At 42.2% G+C, this 24,645-nt stretch overlaps 1 protein-coding gene across 4 annotated transcripts; it reads left to right on the top strand.

Moving 5' to 3' along the window:
- Positions 1-371: 371 nt before the first annotated feature.
- On the top strand, positions 372-12,194 carry LOC128742717 (nucleolin-like). Of its 4 annotated transcripts, XM_053839163.1 has the most exons (5): positions 1,820-2,061; positions 2,166-2,292; positions 2,368-2,596; positions 2,700-3,678; positions 10,435-12,194. In XM_053839163.1, exons 3-5 carry the CDS (start codon positions 2,585-2,587, stop codon positions 10,491-10,493), a joined length of 1,050 nt encoding a protein of 349 aa, XP_053695138.1. In that variant the 5' UTR covers positions 1,820-2,061; positions 2,166-2,292; positions 2,368-2,584; the 3' UTR covers positions 10,494-12,194. The 4 variants fall into 4 exon arrangements, with proteins under 4 accessions (XP_053695137.1, XP_053695136.1, XP_053695138.1 ...); XM_053839162.1 differs by lacking the exons at positions 1,820-2,061; positions 2,166-2,292; positions 2,368-2,596 and adding an exon at positions 372-639 and having other exon boundaries at positions 10,438-12,194; XM_053839161.1 differs by lacking the exons at positions 1,820-2,061; positions 2,166-2,292; positions 2,368-2,596 and adding an exon at positions 372-639.
- The last annotated feature ends 12,451 nt before the right edge of the window (positions 12,195-24,645 follow it).

Raw genomic sequence — 24,645 nt, 5'->3', positions numbered from 1 at the left:
ATTTGACATAAGAAAAAAAATGTCCACGTGGACAAACAGGGGAGGGGGGTGGGGGTTGAGGTAAAGTCCACGCTTGTCCACGGAGGGGGACGGGGGGGTTGAAAATTGGTATTTTTCTGTCCACGTGGTATCTGGATGGCCCCTTACCTCATCTGTTGCTCAAAAACGAATGAGTGCGTGATAATAATTTAGTTTTCCCCGCTTCGGCCACATAGTAAAATGTTGGCTCGGTCGCTTGCGCAAGCTTTTGTCGACACCCACCGGTCAACCATCTTGTTGCTGCCTCGTTTTTGCTGTTCACTTCATTCTTATGTGTTCCTCGTGTGCTGAGAACTGAACCGCGAGAGAGACGTCGAGTTAGTTGAGTTTGCTTTACGACTGCCTGCCGAACTGTGGTGCTGACTGAAGCTTCGCTGCTGAGCTGTGTACGGATCATACAAAAGAGAGAGTGCGTTCGCTAGGTATAGAAAAACGATTCATGTTATTTTGACCCTGTGCGAAGCGCGGATTCGGAGGAATATTGCAAGTTAAACCGGATTATCGGAATAAAATCCTGTCGAAAGCACCTGATACGAGATGTCGGAATCAAATACCACGGAAGTAGCAGCCGTACCGACGGAAGTAGAGGTAAAAACGCCGGTAAGTACGCAGCGATTTTTTTTCTTTCAAGTGTGAAGGGGACCCGACTTCTGTATCGTCATTGCGCTTGGGATTTCGAGCGGGAGCGAAAAATGTCCATCTTTATTTGCGCTTTTACTTGGCGGAAAAGGCCAGGTTGCACCGCTGGCGTCATCTCGAACCGGATGGAACGTGTGCTTTCGCGTTGCTACAGGATTATTCCCAACGGAAGCGAACGGATTTGAGCCCGTCGGACGGGTTTTCGATTCAAACCCGGAAGGTTTCGGGCCAGTAGCGCTAGGCTTTGCTTCCATCTTTTCCCTCGTCTTGAAATGGGTTTTCGACTTGTTTCGGTGCGTAGTGATGTTGGTGTGCCGTCCAATGAAGGATGCGGCAGTGTTAGTGCGTGATGAAATGAGGAAAATTTTCAAGTGACGCGGAGCTCTGAATCGATGCAAATGCTTTCGAGTGGTGTCTATTGGGGTTGGAGGAATGTTACTACGTTTTACAAAAGCATTTGTTTGCTGTGATTTCGGCGACGGTAGGGAGCTGGACGATTTATTATTTGTTGAAATTACGTGTTTGTCACAAAAAGCAAGCTCGCAGTGTGTACGTGCGAATGTATGTGTGTGTTGCATCGTAGAGTTTGAAATCACATAACGGACGATTGCGTATGTATGGGCATTAGTGATATCATAAATAATAGGGTCATTTACCTTGTTTAGTTGAACAAATTTTGAACGATTTTTCACCTATTTCAATTCGCAACGTTGACATTTTGAAAATGGGTTGAGAATTAATTGTTAGCGGATTTCCGTTTCGCTGTTTTTGCAAATGTGTAGGTATGCTTCTTTCTTTTCCAGAAATAATAAGTATATTGTGTGCCACGAAATATAACCTCCAAGCAATTGGTAATAGAAATTGGAGATTTTCTAAATATTCGTTCTTAAATCTTTTTAAATTTCAAGAACATCCGTGTTCCATACAGCCTCGTTTTTTTTTATGTTTTCGTTTGTTGTTTTGAACGATGAACGAAGGCAGTATACAACTGCATTACACGATACGAAGCAGTTCGGCTCTGAAGTCTGTTGACTTTCACTTGCATCACGCGGAAACTGTTACGTGGTAGAATTGGGCTCGCGGCTGAAGGGAAAACAAAAAACTGTTTATCACGTCTTCTAACCTCACTTAACCGCCGCTACTGGACACGACGGTGACGGCAAGCGTGCAATATCACCAAACGTAGTCGAAAAATAGAACATAGTCATTCCCGTTTCTTTACTCCCTTTTCTGTTTGTTATCAAGTTTATCTTGAATCTCTAACAGAGAATATCTTACAATTGAGCCGGCTTTTTTCTAAATCGATTATGGGTACTGTCCGTTTAAATATAAATGTATGACGTCCAAATAAATTTGCAAAGTTGTAATAATTAGCATGTAATCGTGAGTATTTTATTTTTTGCTATGTCGTGCAGAGTTTCGCGCCGACAATTTAAAGAAAAACGCTGCGAGACCGAACCGTGCTTGCTTCAATCTTTTATTTTCAGCTATTTACCTTATTCCATTCGGTTTAGGTCTCTGAGGGGTACTTATCAACAACGCAAGGCCTACTAGCGCGCCTGGCGCATCATGTGAAAATGTCTGGTTTGATGTGGTAGTGCTGATATAACATCGGTAGACGTTCGTCAATAATAATTTTGCAAACATCGCCGATAGTTATGTTATTTAATACTTACATTTTTCCATTAGTTTGCGTTAAGCTTGGGTACGCGTGTTTCTTCGGTCATCGGAGCATGTGGCAGTGGACGACGCATCCCAAGTTGATTTTTTTCAACACACATTCTACATTGATGCCTGCTAACACAATTTGCAACGCTCCGCTCTGATGTGTTTTTCCAATTGATGTCACGGTTGTAATAATAACGGAACAATAGATACCCTGTTATCGGCGCGTTGAAGATGGCCGATGAAAATGATGGTGACTAAGCAACAAGCTTGATTACAAATTACACTTTCACAACACGCTAAACAAACTTGTTAGTAGATGTACACTTACACACCGTATTTTATTCTTTTTTTAGACTAAGCGTACGCCATCCAAGCGTAAGGATGCATTCCAGAAAGAAAGCGAAGAGCTACTGAAGAATATGGGCATGGATCCATCGGAGGAAGGAGGCCGGCGCCGCACGCGAGCTAGCACACGTGGTGTTAACTCTACTCCAACCACACCGGCTACCCCGCCGGCAAAGAAAGCTCGTTCGGCTGCTACACCGAAACGGCGAGGGAAGAAGGACGATGACGAGGAGGAAAAGTCCCCAGAGGGAGAGGCTAAGACTCCTAAGAAACGAGGAAGACCTAGCAAAGATAAAGAAGACGCCGAAGAAGACAAAGCAGATGAACAGGAAGAGGACACTAACAAAGATGAAGATTCGAAGGATACCCCGGTTGATGCCAAAAAAGATGACGAGTCAAAACTTGAGACTGGGGAAAAATCCGATGAAGCGGACAAGAAAGCGGAAGACAAAGTCGACGCTGTTGTAAATAGCACAGACAAACAAAAGGAAGAAGAATCAGAAAAATCCGCTCCGGAAAAAATGGATGTCGATGAAGAGGAAGAAGTCACCAAGGAGAAAGAGAGCCAGCAGGAGAAACCGGCGGCTGAAAAAGCAGACCCAAAACCGGAGGAACCGGCGACGACAGAATCTACGCCTGCAGCATCGGTCGCTGTTGAAGAAAAGGAACCCGCTAAAGCAGTCGACGAACCCAGTAAGCCCGCTGAAACTCCTGCTGTCGAAACACCCGCTGTTGAAAAACCTGCCGAAGAAACGAAGGAAAACACAGCAGCGCCATGTGTCCCAGAGTCTGCCCCTGTGCAGGTGGAAGGCAACGGCAGCTCGGCGCATGAACCAGAAGAGCCGGAATTGGCGGTACAGCAAATGGCAATAGTAAATGAATCGGCCAAGGCCAACGATGTCAGCAGCACAGAATCCACGAATAAGACGAACGACGTAGCTGCTGTCGTTGAGAACAACGTGGAGGAGACGAAACTGGACACTACCGGTGAGTTGTTCGCATAGGATACGTGTCTTCTGATGGAGACGCACGATTAGAAATCTTAGATAATGTAGTATTAGTTTGTTGGGGATGCAATAGGTTAATATTTTTGCGAATGAATAAGTTGATAGGTCTGATTGATGCTAATCATTGATTGGATACTCTGTGCGACTTGCACTAGATTTTTATTCTTGCTAGCATGTAAGAGATACTTACAGATTTTGTTTTTGAATTTAATTCTTTTTCCAACAACAACATTATATGTTACTGACCACAATTCTATTGAAATTTAACTACCCAGTGAGGCTGTAATGGTGGATAGAGAGTCGTCAACTTGACCGATTTATTTAGCAACATTTCAGGGTTTGCACATGCACAGATTATTCTGTGATTAACAGATACCAGGACTAGTTTCCTATCCAAAAATGAACTAATTTTCACCTCAGGTAACAACACTTTTCGTTTAAACAAATCGTAATAATTTTTTTTGACAGATCTCGTGTTCAAATGGGATCACTTTAGTTGACAACTGGTTCTGCTCGATTGGAGTTTTCGATTCGAGACGGCGTGTTTTACAGATTATAACCAAACAGAAAATTGACATTTCATTTATTGTTAAAATTCGTCGTCATCGTCGTCGTCGTCGTCGTCGCATCCATGGCTTATCAAGCAACTCCAATAAGTGATAACTGAACGAACTGTATAATATTTTATGACTTAGAAGTTTAATAAACATACGTATGAATTGGACGAGATTATTTTAACATTATTTTCCACCACAAATATTTGGAAACTCTTGGCAGAATCCTAGAGATTCTTGTGCCAATATGAAAACTGCAAAATAAGCCTAGAAAAAATAAAAAAAATTTAATGGGAAATATAGTTTGTCAGACGAAAAATTGTGGAACTTTTTCATTATTTAAAAAAATTATCAATGGTCTATTTTTTTTCTGTGTGGATGTTATCACTGGGACAAGTACTTTGATCTATTGTGTTATTGTCCAGTTGTTTTCTGTATTCCACACTTCGTTCTTTGCAGTATCACTTTTGAGTAAGCGAACTGTATTATCTGTTCTTAAGAAATGTCAGTGTTGTATGTCCTATTTTCTCAATGTTCTGTAACTTTTACTACTTCTAACTTCATTCCTAGAGTCAAGGAATGCCCCTACAAACTATTGTCTTCTATTTTGAGCATATACGGTGGACGGAGCTTCGAAGAAGACGTCATGCGCATCAATTACAAATTTGGATAAGTTAAAAACTCCAACAAAGACCGGTAAAACTAGTATTGAAGACAACCTTGGGCAACCTGCTAATACGGATTGTACAGATTTAGAGGCCTGTATCAGGGTCACACAATAAAAATAATAATAGCCTCGTGTCCCGAAGAGATAAACCTCGCTCTTCAATAATAAGCTAGGTGAATTCTGATAGTACTGCTGGTCGTTTTGAAGACGTTCTAAACTCTAGGCTATGAATGTCCAGAAAGAGAGAGGCACACAAACAATTGGAAAACACTCTAATCAGAGGGATTATAGAATGCCCCTGAAGCATGGAATCAGTAAAGATGTAGAATAAAGTAAAATTTATTCAGGTGAACCTTCACCACGCCAAGGAAGTAAGCAGCGTCCTATGCTAAAGGCTCATTCACGAAAACTTGTACGTCGTTCTATAGTTCAAGGGCTTTGGTTCAACAAAAATAGGATTCTAGGAATCTTTACACAAAAATGAAGGCTTCTTTATACTCGAAAACCGCTCCAAAAGCAGCAATTCGACAACGGGAAGACAATAAATTTATTCCCGTGACAATTCATCAATAGGGACATTGTGGCAATGGAATTGGAGGTTCCAACGACCCGGGAAATAACGGATTCCATCCTATCCTATTCAACCTATTTCCCAGGAGACAACGCTGACACACCTCCAAGAGGAGTTATTATAGCACTGGTTCTACACTGTAAATTGAAGAACAACGGTTGGATGCAAATACACTGAAGTCGTTTTTTACGCGGTTTGTTTTTTACGCGAATTTCGGAATTTACGTGGTTTTTTTACGCAAATTTCGGAATTTACGCGGTTTTTTTACGCGAATTTCGGAATTTAAGCGGTTTTTAACGCGAATTTCGGAATTACGCGGTTTTCGGAATTTACGTGGTTTTTTTACGCGAATTTCGGAATTTACGCGGATGTGCTCAAAACGTTAAATTTTTTTTTACGCGAAATTTTGGTTTTTTCACGCGAATTTTGGAATTCATGCGGTTTTTTACGCGAATTTCGGAATTTACGCGCAAAATTTTGGTTTTTTCACGCGAATTTTGGAATTCACGCGGTTTTTTTTACGCGAATTTCGGAATTTATGCGGTTTTTTACGCGATTTTTGGAATTTACGCGGTTTTTTAAGCGAATTTCGGAATTTACGCGGTTTTTTTACGCGAATTTCGGAATTTACGCGGTTTTGATTTACGCGGGGCGTATCCTTCGCGTAAAAAGCGACTTGAGTATACCTACCAAAATAATCGCATAATATTAACTTATGTTTTCAGAGTAATGATCCAACATTTGTTACTTAAATTGGACAGGAAGTTAATAATCCAACACTCTAAATGATCAGATATAACTGAAAATTGGCATGTGCCAAACGAGCGATTATTATCCGATTATCCAATAGTTTAGTTGCAATCTGTGGATCTCTTAACTTCATAAGAGCATTCGAGGAAAGCTGTCAACTAAAGCGGAAAACTTCATGTTGTGGTGGAACAAAAAGCTGAAAGGCTTAGTAAATTGACTAGAAAACTTTGCAATAAAGCCAAGGCTACTTCTAATTTGACTAATTATAAAGGATAGTTCGTAAATCCAACAGAAAGGATTGGAGGATTACATATGAGCAAGTTTATAGCTTGCCTGTTGTAGCAAGTCTCCACAAAGCCCTTTCAAAAGATCACACTAATAGACTTGGAAGTCTAAAATATCAAAACGGACCGTTTACAACCGATTCTCAGGAATTCCAGGCTCAATTTATACGCCTTCCGATGAGATGACGCACAGGATTTCAACGCAGAACAATCTAGCTCAATTACGACAACGAAAGAGTTCATGAATTAGTCAGTATGGTGAATGACCCTCTGAGTTAAAACCACTCTAATAAAAAAAATTGGCCAGTACTATTTTCACGAAATCGAGAGTCGAGAGTTCATAAAAGTAAGGATGTTACGACTCCTTTTCTGACAAAGATGTCGAGGGCCCGCTTGATACTAGGATACATTTCTAAGAAATCAGGAGAGGTCTGGGTCATCTTCATTCCGAAAGCTGGAAAACGTGGCAGGACCCAAAGTCCCAAAGCGTACTGACTGATTAGTTTCACATGTGATTTTAAAAATGATGGCAAAAATTATTGATCTTCATATCAAATTATCATACTTGAACGGTTAACAAATTCCTATTTGTCTATTAAAACTGGAAAATTGAAGTCTTGGCAATAAAAAATCTCACTTGCAGGTTTTCATGATATTGAGGGAGCTTTTGGCAACGCCTCCCGCAATTCAATAAATAAAACCATGGAGAGAGGAAATTTTGTCAGGTGCATTTTCAATTGGATACTTGCTTTGATAATGAACCTCATAATAACAGCAAAACTAGGAGGATCTGCTTTAATGACAAACCCGACTAGGGGGCAGGCTTATCTCCTATGCTGTCTCTCATAGTTGATTTTCTAAATATGTTGGCTGACAAAAGCTATGAAGTCATAGGATTCGCTGTGTGGGGCTTTGGTGAGAGGAAAATATGAGTGTACTATTTCCAATCCAGCCCTAAACTACACACCAAAATAATGATGTATTACAATAAAATGGCCATACAGTGTTGCAGTTCTACAGTCGAGGGGAGTCCAATTGGCGCTATTCAACCGTACTACATATTTGGGTGTTATACTTTACCATAAACTAAATTGGAGCGATCATCTAGAGTATGCAATTTCAAAAGCAAATTCAAAAGCAAAACTATTGGTAAAGAGTGGGGACTTAAACCGTGGACGATCCACGGGATCTATTCGGCAATTGTGAGACCCAGATTGACTAATGCTTCAGTAGTGTGGTGGCCTAAAACTACACGAATAACATCTCAAAAAAAAGGCATGGTAAACTACAACGTATGGCATGTTCTTCATTTACTGGAGTAATGGCCAGCACACCCTCCAAAAGAGCGCTAGATGCTCTTTTATGTCTTCTACCGTTGCACCAATTCGAACAACTTGAAGCAGGAAAAGGTGCTCTTCTTAGGCTTCGGTGTGCTGAACATCTTCAAGATGGAGATCTCAATGGAAATCTACGAATCCTTCGAGATTTCCAACGAAACACTGGTAATGATAAATGAAGACTGGATGTAAACTAGGACAAACTTCAATTTATCCTTCAAAGTAATCGAAACCGATTGGAGCACATGCGAAGAAGGTTTGGGATCACTCTTGTTTTACACCGACGGTTCTAAAATTGGCAAATCTACAGGAGCTAGAGCTACCGGACCAGAGATCGAGATATCAATTCCAATGGGGCAGTGGCCCACAGTCTTCCAGGCAGAAATACATGCTGTCTCAACTTGTACGATCATATTCAGACACAAACGTATCTGGTCATAGTGGTATGGATAAAAATCAAAATATCGACTGAACTCGTCGGACTTGAGCCATGTTGTGAGGTATCTACATCATGATTGAAATCTGAGCTCAGAATCTGGGAATCATCGATGATTGATGCCAATTGGAGAGTTCTTCCAACATTGAGGCAATCAAGCAGTTGTTGAGAGATAAAACCATTCGCTTCTAAAGCAACCTAAAATCAGCTATTCAATGAATCGCGATTGAAAGACTGATTGGCTTCTATATCTCTTAATATAACCCAATCCCACACACCGTTATCGGTTAAGTTCCTTCTGCGTTACTTAAGTTGAATCTTTCGTTCTAAGCTTCCTTCAATTATGATTGTTGCGTTGTTCAGAAAGTGCTTTTATTCCATTTAAGAATAAGGCCAGCATGGGGATCTCTGATAATTAATAGATGAAGTTTTCTGGGATTCATCCCTATTTATCACAACTGTCACAAATATCTCCGAAAAATGTCGGATTGATTGAGTTGGTCGGGGGCTTGGGGTTAGTAAGGGGATGAAAGCGGGATACCATCCGGTTGGACCACTCTGTAATCTCGGTGAGTCTCGGCTAGGCGGTGCTGCTAGATAGAGTAGGATATTTGCACTGGCCCCGTGGCTGTCCTGTGCTCTGATGGCCGCCCGCGGGGTCTGTCGATGAGAAGGGGTCGAGTCTTAGAGAGACGTTTAAGCCCAGAGCTTTACTGCACTAGCTCTTTGGTCTCGAGGGTTGAAAGGCGGGTGAGTCTCTATATTTTGAAGCTTCTGTCGACTACTGCGACCGTCCAGCTTGTGCTGTGCTCAATTTACTTTGTATCGTGGGACAGTGCATGAATGCTAAAGAAATGAAAGATTAAATTTGCCGTGATAAGTTGATAACCATTAATGTTCCGAAATTTGTCTTGCCTATTGGTTCATTTGTGGTTGTTTGTGTTGGAAAATTGAAAGCGGGCGCGCGGTTGAAGACCGGTGTTAGGCGGGGCTGACGAATCCTCCACTTCTTCACTGTACCACATATTGCAACTCGAGTGGTACAAAAAGTCCAAAGCACATTTATAAATTCGATCTATCATGTTTCTTCTCATCATCATCATCATTACCATCATCATCATCATCATTTTATTTAAAATATGACATTCCGGCCTTTGGCAGAGAAATCTCAAAGTCAGTTCGTGGATTCCGCGCAAGGCCGGAATACCTTCGCCTGCGGGCATAGACGTGTCGGCTATGCTTGGGGCTCTACTTTTGTTTTAGTGGGCGACATTGCCTGTCTCGTCAGGTAGAACTCATGTTTGAAGTCTCCCTGACACTTTGTTGACATTACAAAAGGGCCCAGCGCAGAGTTTTATACGCTATTAAGCTGGATAACACGAAAAAAAGAAAAAAAAAAGGAAAAACTTCATTTTATAGGGGAAAAGGAAAAGGAGACTTGAAGCGTCTTGCAGAGGTTTCTACCGTTCAAAACGAGGTGACCGAGTGCTGGTATAAAATCTTATTTCAACCGGGAAAGTAACTTGAACATTTGAAAAAACTGTGTAGGTAAAACGTTTTGGATAAAATTAACAAACAGGGTGAAGATTCTTGATTTCCAATCTGGAAGTATACCAGAAAGGAACACAGATCATCTCAAGAAAATTAAAAACTTGGGATCTAAACCTGATTGAATTTATGTTAAATTCCTATGAACGATTAAGTGAACAATCTAAACCGTTACAACCTGTTAGGTCGTCTCATCTGGTATGTAGGCCTTCACGGCATCCAGACTTTATTATAGATAGGACATAACCTATCTAAAAATTCTGAGCAATCATTGTTAGTAGTAGGCCTTGCATGTGTTGCAGAAGAAACTAATTCAATTCGTTTTTACTAACGACCCAATTCGGTACAGGAATAATTATGCCGATAACGTGATTTGTAGGAATATGCGCTGATTTTTCTTAACATAGGTTTGCAGCTATTACAAAGTATAAAATTTATAGAAACGTAGAAAGTGAATCACAAAAAACTGCCAATAGAGCTATAACAACAAGATTCACTGCAGTACAGTCTCAAGCTCAGGTGCATCCTATTGCTTTTGTAGGACTCTAACTAACATGCACCTAAAGCTTTGTCTTTACTTCTTTTTCAGCAGAACCTAAAATCTTACCAGCAGAACCGGCAGCTGTTGAACCAACGGCAGCACAGTAGACGCATACGGAGGGTACCTTTTTGAACCTAAAGAGATACTACGTTATCATCATTTCCTTCACAAAATCTTTTGTTTTGGAAAGCTAACACACACACACCCACAGAAGAAAAACAACAAAACTAAAAATTCATTCATATGGTCCCAATTACGCTGCGGTAAAAGAACCACACCGAAGGATCAGTAAAGAGCAAAGAGGTAGACAAGTGCTGCGAAGCCCGCAAATTAACACGACAACCAACCTGCATTTCTCACGTTGCACAATTAGTTTGGATCATATTTTAAATCAAGGGGGAAGTTCGGGCAAAATGGTAAATTTTTAAAAATCTCGTTTTCACCAGATTGCGTACAGTAACAGTCGTAGAACGGATATTTTGATTATAGATGGGTCAGAGCACAGACGTCGTACCACTGCATGAATCCAACCTTCCTATTCGATTTATTGGAGTTTCAACTGTTCTTCCAAAAATTTACCAGTTTCCCCTCCCCTCTTCTACTGTCTTTCTGACCAGATTTCTTACACACCCAAACAGACACGTTTTCGAAAATACTTGCTAAAAGCTAAGTAGCTGGATTCTATTTTTTATCTATTAATTTTTGTTTGCAAATAGGCATGGCAATCCTCTTCGCTGATTGAAAGTTTTGACGTAGCGAAGGCCGGAAGGTTCTACAATTAACTCTGTTTTAAAAATTTGGACTAAATAGCAACAACACCCTCATACCATTTGTAGATTCAAAGTAAAGCAAAAATAAAATAACGGAAGGAAGATGTAAAATATACACTAATTACAGATTTAATCATTAATAAGAATCAGATCGCTAGAATTAGGAAAAAACTATAGATGTTTTCATCTTTTTGTTTGATCATAAACCGGACCTGAGCAGAATTTAGCACACAACTAATGCTGTAAACAGAACGTGTTGTAGTAGCAGTTGAGAAAACTACACAAAGCTAAACAAAAACAAAACATATGTATGATAGCAAATAAGCGCAAAACTTAAGGACTCTAACACGAGAGCAACATTTAAATGTATAATTTATGATTTGCTACTAGTTTCCTCTTTTCTCTTACATGTCGCTTTCCTTTTGTTTCTTTTGAAATCCACAATAGTTAGTATACACAGTTGCACCGAGTCGTAGGTTTTTCCCTCCCACTGATACCTGAGCTTGCCGAGAGCAGTACGTTCGCAGGAGTGTGCTGCCGGCCAAACAGGTATTTGCCGTTATTCTAGGCAAGCGTTTACACTAAGCAGATGCAGGGAACGGACCATTTTGGCTATTGTAAAGTTGAAATCAATAAACACCTAGAGAATACTTGTCTGTATTTGATTTCTACCGGCAAAAACAACCGATCTAAAAGAATTTCAGTTAATTTTTGCCATCTTAGAGATATGATTTATACTTTAAAGCAAAGAAAGATATATTGGTAAAAGCCGATAAAATATATGGAGAGTCTTTACACAAAAATGATCACCGAGTTTACATTTCTTTCAACCTTCTACAGACAGGAACCTGATGAAACAAACACGTAATATATTGGCGCGTGTTGTACGCGACAAAGAATACTACACAAATAGGGAAAACAGAAAAAAAAACAAAAAGAAAACAAAAAAAAACTGGTCTCTTTTTAACTAATGTATAGGTTATTTTATTATTGTGTCGTGAATGAGACAGAAAGAGATGATAAATACAGAAATATGGAAAAAACAAAACAAACTGCCGCTGGGAGGTGATCGCCGCATATGATTTCGCTGATGACTGTCCCCGTGTTTTCTTTGGCGTTTCAACCGCGCAAAAGATTGCTGCACAAAAACTGGAAATTCCGATTCAAAATTAGAACATGTGTAGGCCTGCTTGTTGTCTTTTCTTCAAATCTTTTCAATTATGTCCAGAATTTCGACTAACTTTGACGACAATCGCTTGTTCCCTGCAGGCCTTAACTTAGCCTCTAGAACCTACTTGTTCCTGCATTTTTGGCTACAGCTTACTTCCTTACTTACTTAGGTGGCTTGCCGTCCTAAGACAAAGCTTGTTGAACAAAGTTTCTCCATGTAACTCAGTTGAGGGCTACCGCTCTCCAATTCCTCGGACACCGAGTACTCTCCGTCAGATCTCGCTCCACCTGGTCTAACCATCTTGTTCACTGCGTTTCTGGTGGTCTTGATCCTACCGGATTTGAGGCGAACACCATCTTTGCAGGGTAGTTGTCCGGCATTCTTGCAACATGCCCTGCCCATCGTATCCGTCCAGCTTTAGCCACCTTCTGGATACTGGGTTCGCCATAGAGCTGTGCGAGTTAATGGTTCATCCTCCGCCTCCGTTCTCCTGTACGCTGCCGAAGTTCGTTCTTAATAGCCGTCGTTCGAAAATTCCGAGCACTCGCAGCTCCTTCACGAGCATTGTCCATGTTTCATGTCCGTAGAGAACAACCGGTCTAAAGAGCGTCTTGTACAGGGTGCACTTTGTACGGGGACTTAGTTTGCTCGACCGCAATTGCTTGTGGAGCCCATGGTAAGCACGACTTCCGCTGATTTTTTTTTGTATGCCAGGAGAGGGCATTGGGTTAAAAGGCCACTGCGTCAGGACTTTCGCTGATAATACGCCTCCGAATCTCACGGTTGGTATCATTGTCCGCCGTTACCAAGGTAGACAAATTCGAAATAGTTTTGTTCAAGTGCATTATTTGTTTTACAAACTATTAAAGTGATTATTTTGTGTATGAATCAATCGCTAAGCGAATATCTTATGAGTTTGTGATAGGTATAATAGTAAATTTAAAGAGAAATAATTTCTTTTGCTCATATTTTGAATTCTAAGACGTTTAATAATAACTTTTTTGATTTTTGGTATCTTTTTTGCAAGGCAAAACCTGCAGATATTTATTAATCGGTGCCTGAGCCTGAGATGTATCATGCGTGCCTGGTGGCCTGACAATTGGATATCCGATGAGGAACTCCATCGTCGATGTCATCAATGGCCGATAGCAACAGAAATTCGTGTACGTAGGTGGAAGTGTAACGGACACACCTTGAGGTAACGAGCGAACGAGATCTGCAGAGAAGCACTCGACTGGAATCCGCAAGTACGTCGTAGAAGAGGCAGGCCCACAGGCTCATGGCGACAACGAAAACTTGTCCCGGCGACAGGTAAAAGCCATGACGGGTAACTGTCGGCAGTGATCTCTGATTTCATCCCTTTGTACCGCCGGACCGGCAGACATGGACACACAAGTAAGTAAGTATGGGTACCTTATTTGCATACAATAATTTCGACGTTGTTTAGCATTGGTATTCAGAATGCAGAATGAGGCTGAAAATCGCCTATAGGGTGATTTATCTATTTTTAACAGACGTTACTCGTACAAGTCTATTTTGAACATTTATGGCAAAATCAAATGAAAATTTGCAAAATAAAATAAGTACGCGTCGCCCTTGACAATTCTTGCATGCAACTAGCTGTATATTTTGCCGTTTTAATGAAAGCTCCAGAACTTGCAAGTAAGCTTTTTGTAAGCTTTTCGTGAGTAGGTTTAGAGTACACTCTTAAATATTGTTCATTATTTCGGTTCAGCGGAAACTGGGATGAAACTGCACTCCAGTTGCTTTTCCACGAGGAATAGATAGATTCCATGTTTTCTATGAAATCATCTTAAAACGATTTTTTTGCAAACTTGGTTTTTTATGAAAAATTATTTTAAAATGTTTGAATTTCAATTGATTAAGTTCTAGTTTCTGAAGTTTCCTGTATTAACACCAAAAAATGTGGAATTTTATTGGTCCACATGGGATGCACGAGAGGAAGACATAGAATTACAAGCCAAAATACGGGCAGTTTTTCTTTCATCAACTGCCCGCTTATCAACTTCCAATGCTTCTGAACGAATGTTAATGCCTTTAATGTAAACCTAACATTTTTCAATGTTGAAACATTTTGGTTCGTATGATTTATTGAAAATATATCATACCTACCTCAAAATAAAGCCTTAACCTAATGAATTCAAAACTTGAATTACTTCATGTAATGATTGGGAACACCTCTCTTCGTATTTTAGCTTGTATGCATCCTATTCATCAAACTTAGTTTCCAGGGTATCCAGGGCAGCAAGCTCGTGCACTTCGCTTGTTCTCGTTCAGGGTGGCAGGTTCAGGACCATCTTTGAGCATTTATTTTGTACGTGCTGAAGCCGCGGCTTGTGTGTCCAAAAACTGCCGGACCAGACCGGGACCGCGTACTCTATTGCCGGATAGATGATTTGTTTATAGTCAGCCAGCCGATTCGTCAAGCTCAGTTTGGAAGATGTTCTGCATATCATCAGGTACAAGGACCGGATGAGAATGCCATATTTGTTGATAATTTTGTTAATATGAGACCTGAAGATCAGCTGCCAGTCTAGCGTAGGTAATCCGAGGTAATCGACCTCATCGGACCACTGTATGATGGAGTCGCCGAGCTGGATTGGATTGCCTTCTCAAAAGACTTATAGATGGCAGAGAGCAAGCTGATGGGCCGGTAGCGCTTGGAAACATCAGGATCTTTCCCCGGTTTCAGCACTTGAATAACTTTAGCTAATTTATATAAAAGTACAATGAGCCGTAGCTCAAGTGATTGACCTCGATATTAAACGTGCTATCGAATCCGGGGGCCTTCATGTTTTTAGATTAACATGGCCCATTATTTCGTCAGCGGTGATTTTTTGTTTCTCACTTACTAAGCTGTCGGATCGATCGTCCTCGGCTACTCCCTCGGCAACAGAGTACTCGTGAGGGCTGACAATATCCTGTCCCAGATTGTGAGACATTACAAACTGCTGACCTAGCGCGTCTGCTTTTTCACTTGCGGTGGTCAGTAAAATTCCATCGCCTGAGCCACCCGACGAGACAAGAGGAGAGATGATGTCTTTTTGAAGACCTTAGTCAAAGACCAGAATGATTTTGTATGAGGTGGAATTTGTTGCAGCTTCTGTTGGAATTCCTTGTTTCTTAACTGTCGCTCCTGGATAACCCTAGAAAGACCGTTTGCTATCGATTTTTTCTGCCGGTCACCAGTACGCTGGTATTTGCGCCAGTAACATTATACAACTTCATCAGATGTTTGGTTGTGGAATCTATTTGAAGAGAGGTGCTCACCTGGAGACCGCACTTGCTTGGGCAACGGCAATCGCTCGCTGAATGGATTCCAGCTCCAGATCGATCAGTTCCAGTGTATGCAGAGGCTGTTCGGAATCGATGCGTTGAAACTCAATCCAGTTGACACGATGGTAAAGTTTCGTCGGGCCGACTGTCCACTGTATCGAAAGAGGCAGTAAGCTTCAGTATCACTGGGTAGTGGTCGGATGTTAGTTAGATGTCCAAAATGGAGAGGACTCCCGATCTGAAGATTCTAGTTGGACTGTCCGGCGCTAGGATGTTGTAGTGGCCAGCCTCAAAATCTTCCGCTAATATGGTCCCATTCTGATTTGTCCTGCGGCTGCCCCACACTTCATGGCGAGCATTGAAGTCACCGGCAATGATGTACTTCTCCCGGCGCCGTGTTAGTTTACCCAAATTAAATCGTAATTCAGCGCCAGTACCGTCCCGGGCACTGCTCTCTATGGGACAGTAGGCCGCAGTTAAGTAAATCTAAATAAATCAAAGCAATTTTACGGTTTTTATAGGAGCCTAAGATTACGTAACCTACGTGTGGGTATACAACGTTAGTGTAGATCAGTGGTGCCCAGGCATAGGCATGGTGCGGGCCAAATCAGATCGCCCATGAATGCCGCGGGCCGCAATAATCTCTGACAACAAAACGTAAAATATGCGACAGCAAAAAAAATTTTCTAGGAATCGCCACAAGATTTAAACCGGAAAGCATTCAGATTCACAACATGCACGAGCCGTTACGACTAAACTCCTATGTCATCAAAAAATTTTCTCATAAGTCCACCATCTTTCAGATTAGTCCGCGGGCCGCACGGATCATTTCGAAGGGCCGCAGTTTGAAATAAGAAACCTCTCTGGATTATTGGCAACGACTTTTAGCATGAAAAAACGGACACGAATCGGAACATGGAATATACTGACCCTTGCCCAGCAGGGTAAGAAGCTGGCTCAACTTGCAAGGGAAGCTAGCCGCCTGAAGCTTGAAATCCTGAGGCTGAGCGAGGTCCGCTAGCCGGGTACTGGCGAACACAGGACATCATCCAGGCAAGTCTTGCTCTACTCTGGCATACAAGGTGAAAATGCTACTCGAGAAAGAGGAGTCGGATTCCTACTGAGCCCAGGGGCACATGCGGCTCTGATGAAGTGGGAACCGATAAATGAGCGAATAGTCGTTGCCAGATTCAGAACACGTGTTAGGAACCTTACAGCAATCCAGTGCTATGCGCCAACAGATGCTGCCGACCTGCAGGAGAAAGAGGGTTTTTACAGCCAGCTGAACAGTGTGGTTAAGAAAATCCAGAAGGTGGACATCCAAATCCACATGGACCACATGGGTGTCCAACGACGGGAGGAGAAAGTTGGGTGCCGGCACGACTTCCGCCGATTGGAGAATCCTGAGGTGAAAAGGGCCTTTGTCGAACAACTTGAATCTCGAGCCTCGGAGTTGCCACCTGGTGGAACCGTCGAAGAGCAATGGACCGACATCAAGAACGCCTTCATCATGACCAGTGATGAAACCCTTGGCAAAGCGCGCAGCGGGCGGCGGGAGTAGATTTCAGATGAAACTTGGAGGAAGATCGACGACCGGAGAGAGGCGAAAGCCGGCATTGAGCAAGCGCGGACCAGATCGGCTAAGACAGCTGCCCGTCAACGATAAGTCGAACTGAAGAGGGCTGTTAAACGTGCTTGTAGACGGGACAAGAGAGCCTGGACTAACTCCCTAGTGATATCCGTTTGTTGTACGATATGTCTCCCCGCCTTAGTGGTACCAGGATGAATACAAAGATGCCGCTAAAGGACAGAGCTGGTCAGCTACTGACTGACCGTACAGAACAGCTTAAGCGATGGACTGAACATTTTGAACAACTCTTCCGAGTTTCAAATGTCAGAGACCAACAAAACCAGCAGCGTATGACGCCTACAGTTCGTCGAATTAATCGCGTCAACTCGGAGACGCCATCGCTGGATGAAATTGTAGCAGCCATTAAGAGTATGAAATCCAATAGAGCGCCAGGGATAGACTGTATTTCAGCCGAAATGCTCAAAGCTGACCCATCTTTGTCAGCCCAGATGATGCATCAGCTTTTCAGCAATATATGGGAAACCGCAACTTTTCCGGTGGACTGGATGCAGGGCATATGGTCAAAGTCCCGAAGAAAGGAGACCTAACTGAATGCGGTAACTGGCGTGGCATCATGTTGCTCTGTATTACTCTCAAAGTACTCTGTAAGGTAATCCTCAATCGGATCCAGGAGAAGATCGACGCTACCCTCCGGCGGCAGCAAGCTGGATTCCGTGCAGGCCGATCATGTGTAGACTATATCACAACGCTCCGCACTATATTGGAGCAGATCAACGAATTCCAGGACTCTCTTTCGACCGACTTAACCACGAAAGCATCTGGGGCGCACTTAGGCATAGAGGAGTTCCAGATAAGCTAGTCCATCTTATCGAGGATCAGTACGAGGCGTTTTCGTGCAAGGTTTTGCTCGACGGCGTCTTGTCCGACCCCATAAGGGTTACTGCTGGCGTGAGACAGGGCTGCATTTTATCACCGCTTCTGTTTCTCATCGTTATGGATAAGATATTAGTTGAAGCAATTGGGTATTTTAATTTCCCCAAAAAAGTGGATTTTATCACCTTATTGGATAGCCCGTCGTTTTCTGAATCCAACAGTCCTTTTTTTATTTCAACTAAGTCAATATTAATTGAAAAAATTAATAAAAATCAAAAATAGAATGATTTGCTGTTTGACAGATATCAACCAAGCTGATTGATTGAAATGATGTCAGAAGTTCTCTCCCTCTCTTCTATCTTCCTGATAGAGCTCTTCATTTTGACCGAGCTTTTGACAGCTCTCATATGAAACGTGTATCGTCCGATGACCATAGTTTATCCATTCACTGTGTTGTCTGAGGTGAACTGAGAAGAAAAGTGGGTTACTTTACTTTTCAGCTATAGTCTTATCCCAAAAAAATTTTTAAATTAAAAAAATGCTGCTTTTATTACTTTCACTCGTCAAATTTGAAAAAGTCTTCATGTGACGATACAGTGACATCATATGTTACCATAATATGTGAAAATTTATATACCGCTAAAATACCCAGTTGACAGTAGACCAAATCGAGGATTACCTTGGAATCCTCTAACGATGGAGCAGCTAAATGACCTCGACCTAGCTGACGACATTGTCTTGCTCGCACAACGCCGAAACGATACGCAGAGCAAGTTAGATGACCTCTCCGAGAGCTCCCAGGCAGCAGGTCTTACAGTCAATGTAGCGAAACCTAAGTCTATGGTAGTGAACACTGACAATTCCACCAACTTCACAGTAGCGGGACAACAAGTTGAGCAGGTAGACGCCTTTCAATATCTTGGTAGCCAGACAACGCCCGATGCATCGCGATGGTGGCACCAAGACTGATATAGCCACACGGATCAGGAAGGCCAGGGGTGCCTTTGCAGGTCTGCGAAACATTTGGCACTCAAACCAGACCACTCTACGTACGAAAACCCGAATCTTTAATTCAAACGTTAAATCCGTACTGTTGTATGCTTGCGAAACGTGGTGCGTCTCAGCGGAGACAACGCAAAAACTGCAGGTATTCATTAACCGGTGCCTGCGATACATCATTCGTGCCTGGTGGCCTGATAACTGGATATCCAATGAGGAACTCCATCGTCGGTGTCATCAACGGCCGATAGCCACAGAAATTCGTGAACGTAGGTGGAAGTGGATCGGACACACTTTGAGGAAAGGAGCGAACGAGGTTTGCAGAGAAGCACTCGACTGGAATCAACAAGGACAGCGTAGAAGAGGCAAACCCAGAGGCTCATGGCGACGGAGCTTAGCCAACGACATCCGGGTTGTAGACGAGAACCTGTCCTGGCGACAGGTAAAAGACATGGGGGGTAACCTTCAGCAGTGGAGATCTCTGATTTCATCCCTTTGTTCTGCCGGACCGGCGGACATGGACACTTAAGTAAGTAAGTAATACCTGATGGCCGTGTTTGAGAAAAATCGGCCATCACTGGCAATATAGTCAATTTCTGCGAAGTTAGTACATCGCTGATCGTAATCGTTCATGTCGGCAGTGCCGAAACACACATTTTTTAATTCAGCCGTCCACTCCGGATCAAACGCTGTCGTAAGCCGACCGTAAGCTGGAGTAAAACCACGTGCTTGTTGATGACTCGTCAAGCCATCAAGAGCAGCCCTTACCATTGGAACAGACGCTTAAGACTGACAAGGCTATTCCTCGTTCCTACACTCTGCATTGGCAGGATTTTCTCTTGCTCTGTCGGTATACGACCTTAGTTTTCACCGGGGTTGGTTACACGATCTCCGCTAAAGATGCTTGTATTGTGGGCTAAGGATTACTATGGGGCTTATTTTGTACCTGTAAGTACGCCATGTACCCCATTGTTCAACCGTTCACCAATCAATTTGCTTGCAAACAATAAAAAGTTGTGATGCAGGCTTGATTCTAAATGTTTGTTTACCACTTTTCAGTAAGGTAGTAAGATAGAAGACAGTACGCAGGAACTTTGTTCTCTTTGAAGTTCATCTTACTTTAAGGAATTTGTCTTGGTGGGCATTTTCGAGAAATGCCATTGATTGCTAGTACAAGTACAATCGTTAAACCTCCGTCTGCTTCCGCAAATTTGTCGGAGGTAATTTCTCAAATTGTATGAAAAACTGTTAAATTTCCGGAATGCAGATATGAACAAATTAATCGTGCCTTTAAAAAAGTTAGTGCGTTTGAAGTATACTTTACATTGCTAATAGACTGTTTTCATTGTGCGAAACGCCTGGCCAGCCCACATGGAAGCGCTATCTACAATCAGGTTAACTATTCGCACTGTATGTACTCTTTTGTGAAATTCAGACTCAATCTGCGTTCATATGGTTAAACATTTAACCATTATGCTTTTTTTATAACCACCTTTTGGACCCCTGTCGAGGTTATCAATTTTGTTTTATCAAAAATTTTACGCAAGGGTACCTATTATTGTATGCTAGTTTTCACGAGCTGTTTCAACGCCATGGTGGGCGCCGTGGGGTAATTTTCTTCACACACAATCTTACTATACTTATAGGGTACTGCAACAGCCAGCGCAGTGGCTGCAGTCTGCGCGCGTCGCAATGGAATCTGCGAAAATTTGGCCCACTGATGGTCTATAATCTTCGTGCTATCCAACTATGGCGGCATCGTTGCCGTTGCCGATGTGGCAAAGGTAGTAATCCAATGAAATGTCGGTGAATCGCTAGTAAAAAAAAGTTACAGATAAACAAACGTCTTGATCACATGCGATGCTGATGTCTTCTTGTTGAACATGGGTCATAAGTATACCGTCGTGCGGGGTTACTTTTGATTCTGGAGCTGCTTTATTCTCGAATAGTTGTCAAACAGTGGATGTATTCCTTGTTAAACGAGATTTACATCACTTTCATCACCTGTTCTTGCATAACTTACAAACATTCTTACAATGATGATAAAACATGTGAGAACATTTAATAGTTCAAATATACTGTAAAAATGATAACAAATAATCCCCGTCTGACGGTATACTTATTCTTTCGATAAGTACCTGGCTTCTCATTGCTGTAACCTGGTAGCTGATTTGTATGCAGTGCAGATTTGTTGTTTTTCCGCTAACCTGGTGATCATTTATTGAACGCGTGATTCAGTGAAAAGCCGTGCACTGTGTTTATATGGACTGAATTGTGTGCTAATTTTCTTTGGTTGAAGTATGTACTTGTTTTAACACTAAACTTACCACGTGTGGTCATTTGACCCCTTTCGAGTTTTCTGTCATAATTTATTAAGAATACCAGTAACCTCGTTGTCTTTGACTTTATGACTTTTATTTTTTTTACATATTCGGCTCTTTTTGCAATATGCATCATTCTCTTGTTTATTTAGTTTTCAAGACCCTTATGCAATCTGACTTTTTCACCACCAGGAGGTCATTTGTCGTTGATAATATATTTTTGGTATCAGCATTTGTGGTTCGAGTAGCACGTTTCTAACAGCTGCGTTTTTATGGGCGAAGCCACCATTGGTGGAGTACCGCATTTTTATCAACATCGCACACCCAACGGGTGCGGGCATAGCCTTGAAGTCGTCGGCCTCTTTCGGGTTCTCTACCGAATTTTGTCTTTATTCGGCATTCTTGTTACGTGGCCAAACCTTTGAAGCCTGCCGTCTTTTATTCGCTTGATAACATCCACATTTTATACACTTAGTTCATGCGACATTGGTTTCAAAAGTCTCTTCATTAGGCGGTCGTAATCCGTTCTCGATGGCAAACATTGCTGTTGTTACGGAGCACACCATCCTGTCCCACAGCCCGCCGATATGCGGCGCTGCGGGAGGATTGAATATCCACCTTATCAGTGGTTTAGTAAATGTTACTGTGCAACTCGCTCCGACAAAACAGGTGCCGTTATTACTATATATTTCGAGGGGCTCCCCTCGGCGTGTGATAAACCGTCGAAATGCCATTATACATTATTGCGTTGATAGGGAGTGGACGACTCCCATTTGTGCCGCCCTGATGGTCAAGCACGTGAATAAAGCCACCCAGCGCTTGACTTGGTTTCTTCCTGCCTTGATCCTACCTTGCTACTCTTCTTATCAGCCGTAGCATAGCAGGAATGTAAAATCGCTGGCTCATGTCATTGAAGACTGTCTCGTTATTGGCATGCAATAGACGTCGGTGGTAGCTGTCAGTGAGAAGCAAAGTTATCGGGTGTTGTTTGGACAATGATACTGGGATACTAAGCTTCGTATGGGCGAATGGCGCAGCTCCAATACGGCTACTTATTCGAATGACACCTGACTCATCCATGAACGGAGACAGTTTGTAGAGTTGACTTGATTTGTCAACCATTCTTTCAGTCCCTCTATCGCTGCTCATTTTTAGAAGCAAATATTGCTGGTGAAAAACTTCCTCCTGCGCCTCCTGAGATGTTTAAGATATTGCTGCCCAATTATCCAGCAAATGTTCTGGGATCGTATTATCCGCAGTACCTGTCTTTTCGTAGGAATTTCATAGGTCTAGGCTCGCCAGTTTAGAGTTCGATGATATGAACGTGAATGTGTCAGTACTGCTCCATCATCTCAATTCCCTCAGCCACGGTATCCACGCTGTCGAGGTAGTCATCGACATCGACAACCAGATGATTACTTTCGCTGCTCGTGGAAACTCCTGGGAGAACTCCACCGCATTTTTGTTCTTTACGAACTGTGCTGTATATGGGAAGCTGGAAGATTCAAAAATGGCCACATCTCGTAGGAACCGCAAATCTTCTGCTCTAAAAGCGATCTAATGGAACGTTTCTCGCAGGTTACCACCAATCGCTATGCTTCTTCCCCGGTACCTGATCAGAACACCGATGAGTGAGACCACAAAATCTGGGCCAGAAGATCGTTCAAATACAAGCCATCTAGAATCGTTGCTACATCCCATATCAAGCGGAACTTATTGTCAATAAGTTATTGTGCTTTTCGGGATTTTGTACAGTGTTCTTAAAATGTGATACTATCTTTGATTGGGCACACTACATATAATCTAATCTAAGAGTTGGTATGTAAATAAATTTATTGAAATTTCTGCTCTATTTCTGCCGGCCTTATTTATCAATTGATCGAAACAGTTGGCCTCATCTGCATTATTTAGCTAGATTTCACGAGTAGCTTTGCTCTGGTTTCTCGTTATGAATAATATTTGGAGGAAAGTCTCATTTGCCTCTGACAAAAATTGAGTTGCTGAATGTTCAAAACAAACAATTGAAAATCCACTCGAATTATTTTATAAAAACTCACCAAGACCGACCTTAGGAAAATACGACGATCTACAAGTAATCAATTTCTAAAGATAATAATAAAGTAAACACACAACGACACAGTAATTGAGCAATCCCTCTCTACTTGGTTTGCTTTTATTAGGTAAGATGTCATTCATATATTTTGCCACATTGGAATCATCATTGTTTTGTAGGGTAATCATATTTAGCAGAGAGCGACGCGGCGTCGCAACCCCTACCGCCCATGGATGGCTTTTTTACGGCATGGCGTTATCCAAATGTTTTTCATCTTGTCGAAGCGGCCCGCTGAACCATTCAGTAACAAAAAGCCAAGCATGAAGGAAAGGGCGTAAATCATAATTAACCGTGATCATTGCGATCAGCGTCGCGACGGGTAGACTAAATGCTTTTGATGTGCTGCCAGTCTTCTTCACTATGAAAGACTTAAAAAAATTACAACTTGCGAAAGCAGTGGCCTGTCGAGTTGTCGAGTTCCAAGTAATTTAGATGACAACCGAAGTAGGCTAACCTCGAGTCATGAAATTTTACACAAACAAAACAGTGCGATATAATTATCAACGAAGAATTTCTCTTCACCAAGACCTTGAAGTCGGTTATCCATTTACCCCGAAACTAGTTCAGAGGTACACTTAATCACTAAGTAGATTTTCCCATTCTCTCTAAGCAGTGGCCGCCAAGTTGTTCGGAGTTTACTGACAGATAAATTGTAGTGGTGATGTAACCCGACAAATGTGATCATCTTGCCAGGACCATTGGGCAGCCTATTACTCGTCTGATTGTAGCCGGCAAACTTGGACGGCTCGTCGGAATGGCTCGGATGGGTCTCGCGGTATTTTGCTAACCACCAGCCACGATAGCCATGTACAACACTCCACTCCATTGCATCATTAACGGATCATGGTGATGCCGCAGCCTCTCGTGCTAAGCTAAAGCTTCTGGTTTCCTTTCACGATTTTTTTTGTATTTCGAAGACCCGAGCGATGATCGGAATTTCCACCACTTGAACAGACGAGGTTTAGTGCTTCACCGTGGCATTTGGTTTGAACAAAGCATTGCTAAGCTGCCGTTTTTAAAACAATTTCCCATCATTGCACGGCAGTTCATATCTCTTTTCACCACCACTCGAATGTCGCATCCCATCAGAGACAGGCAGTAAAACCTGGCTGGACGGTCTGCAG

The sequence above is a fragment of the Sabethes cyaneus genome, chromosome 3, assembly GCF_943734655.1.
Source record: "Sabethes cyaneus chromosome 3, idSabCyanKW18_F2, whole genome shotgun sequence".
Lineage (NCBI taxonomy): Eukaryota > Metazoa > Arthropoda > Insecta > Diptera > Culicidae > Sabethes > Sabethes cyaneus.
This window is presented reverse-complemented; position numbering and strand designations above follow the sequence as displayed.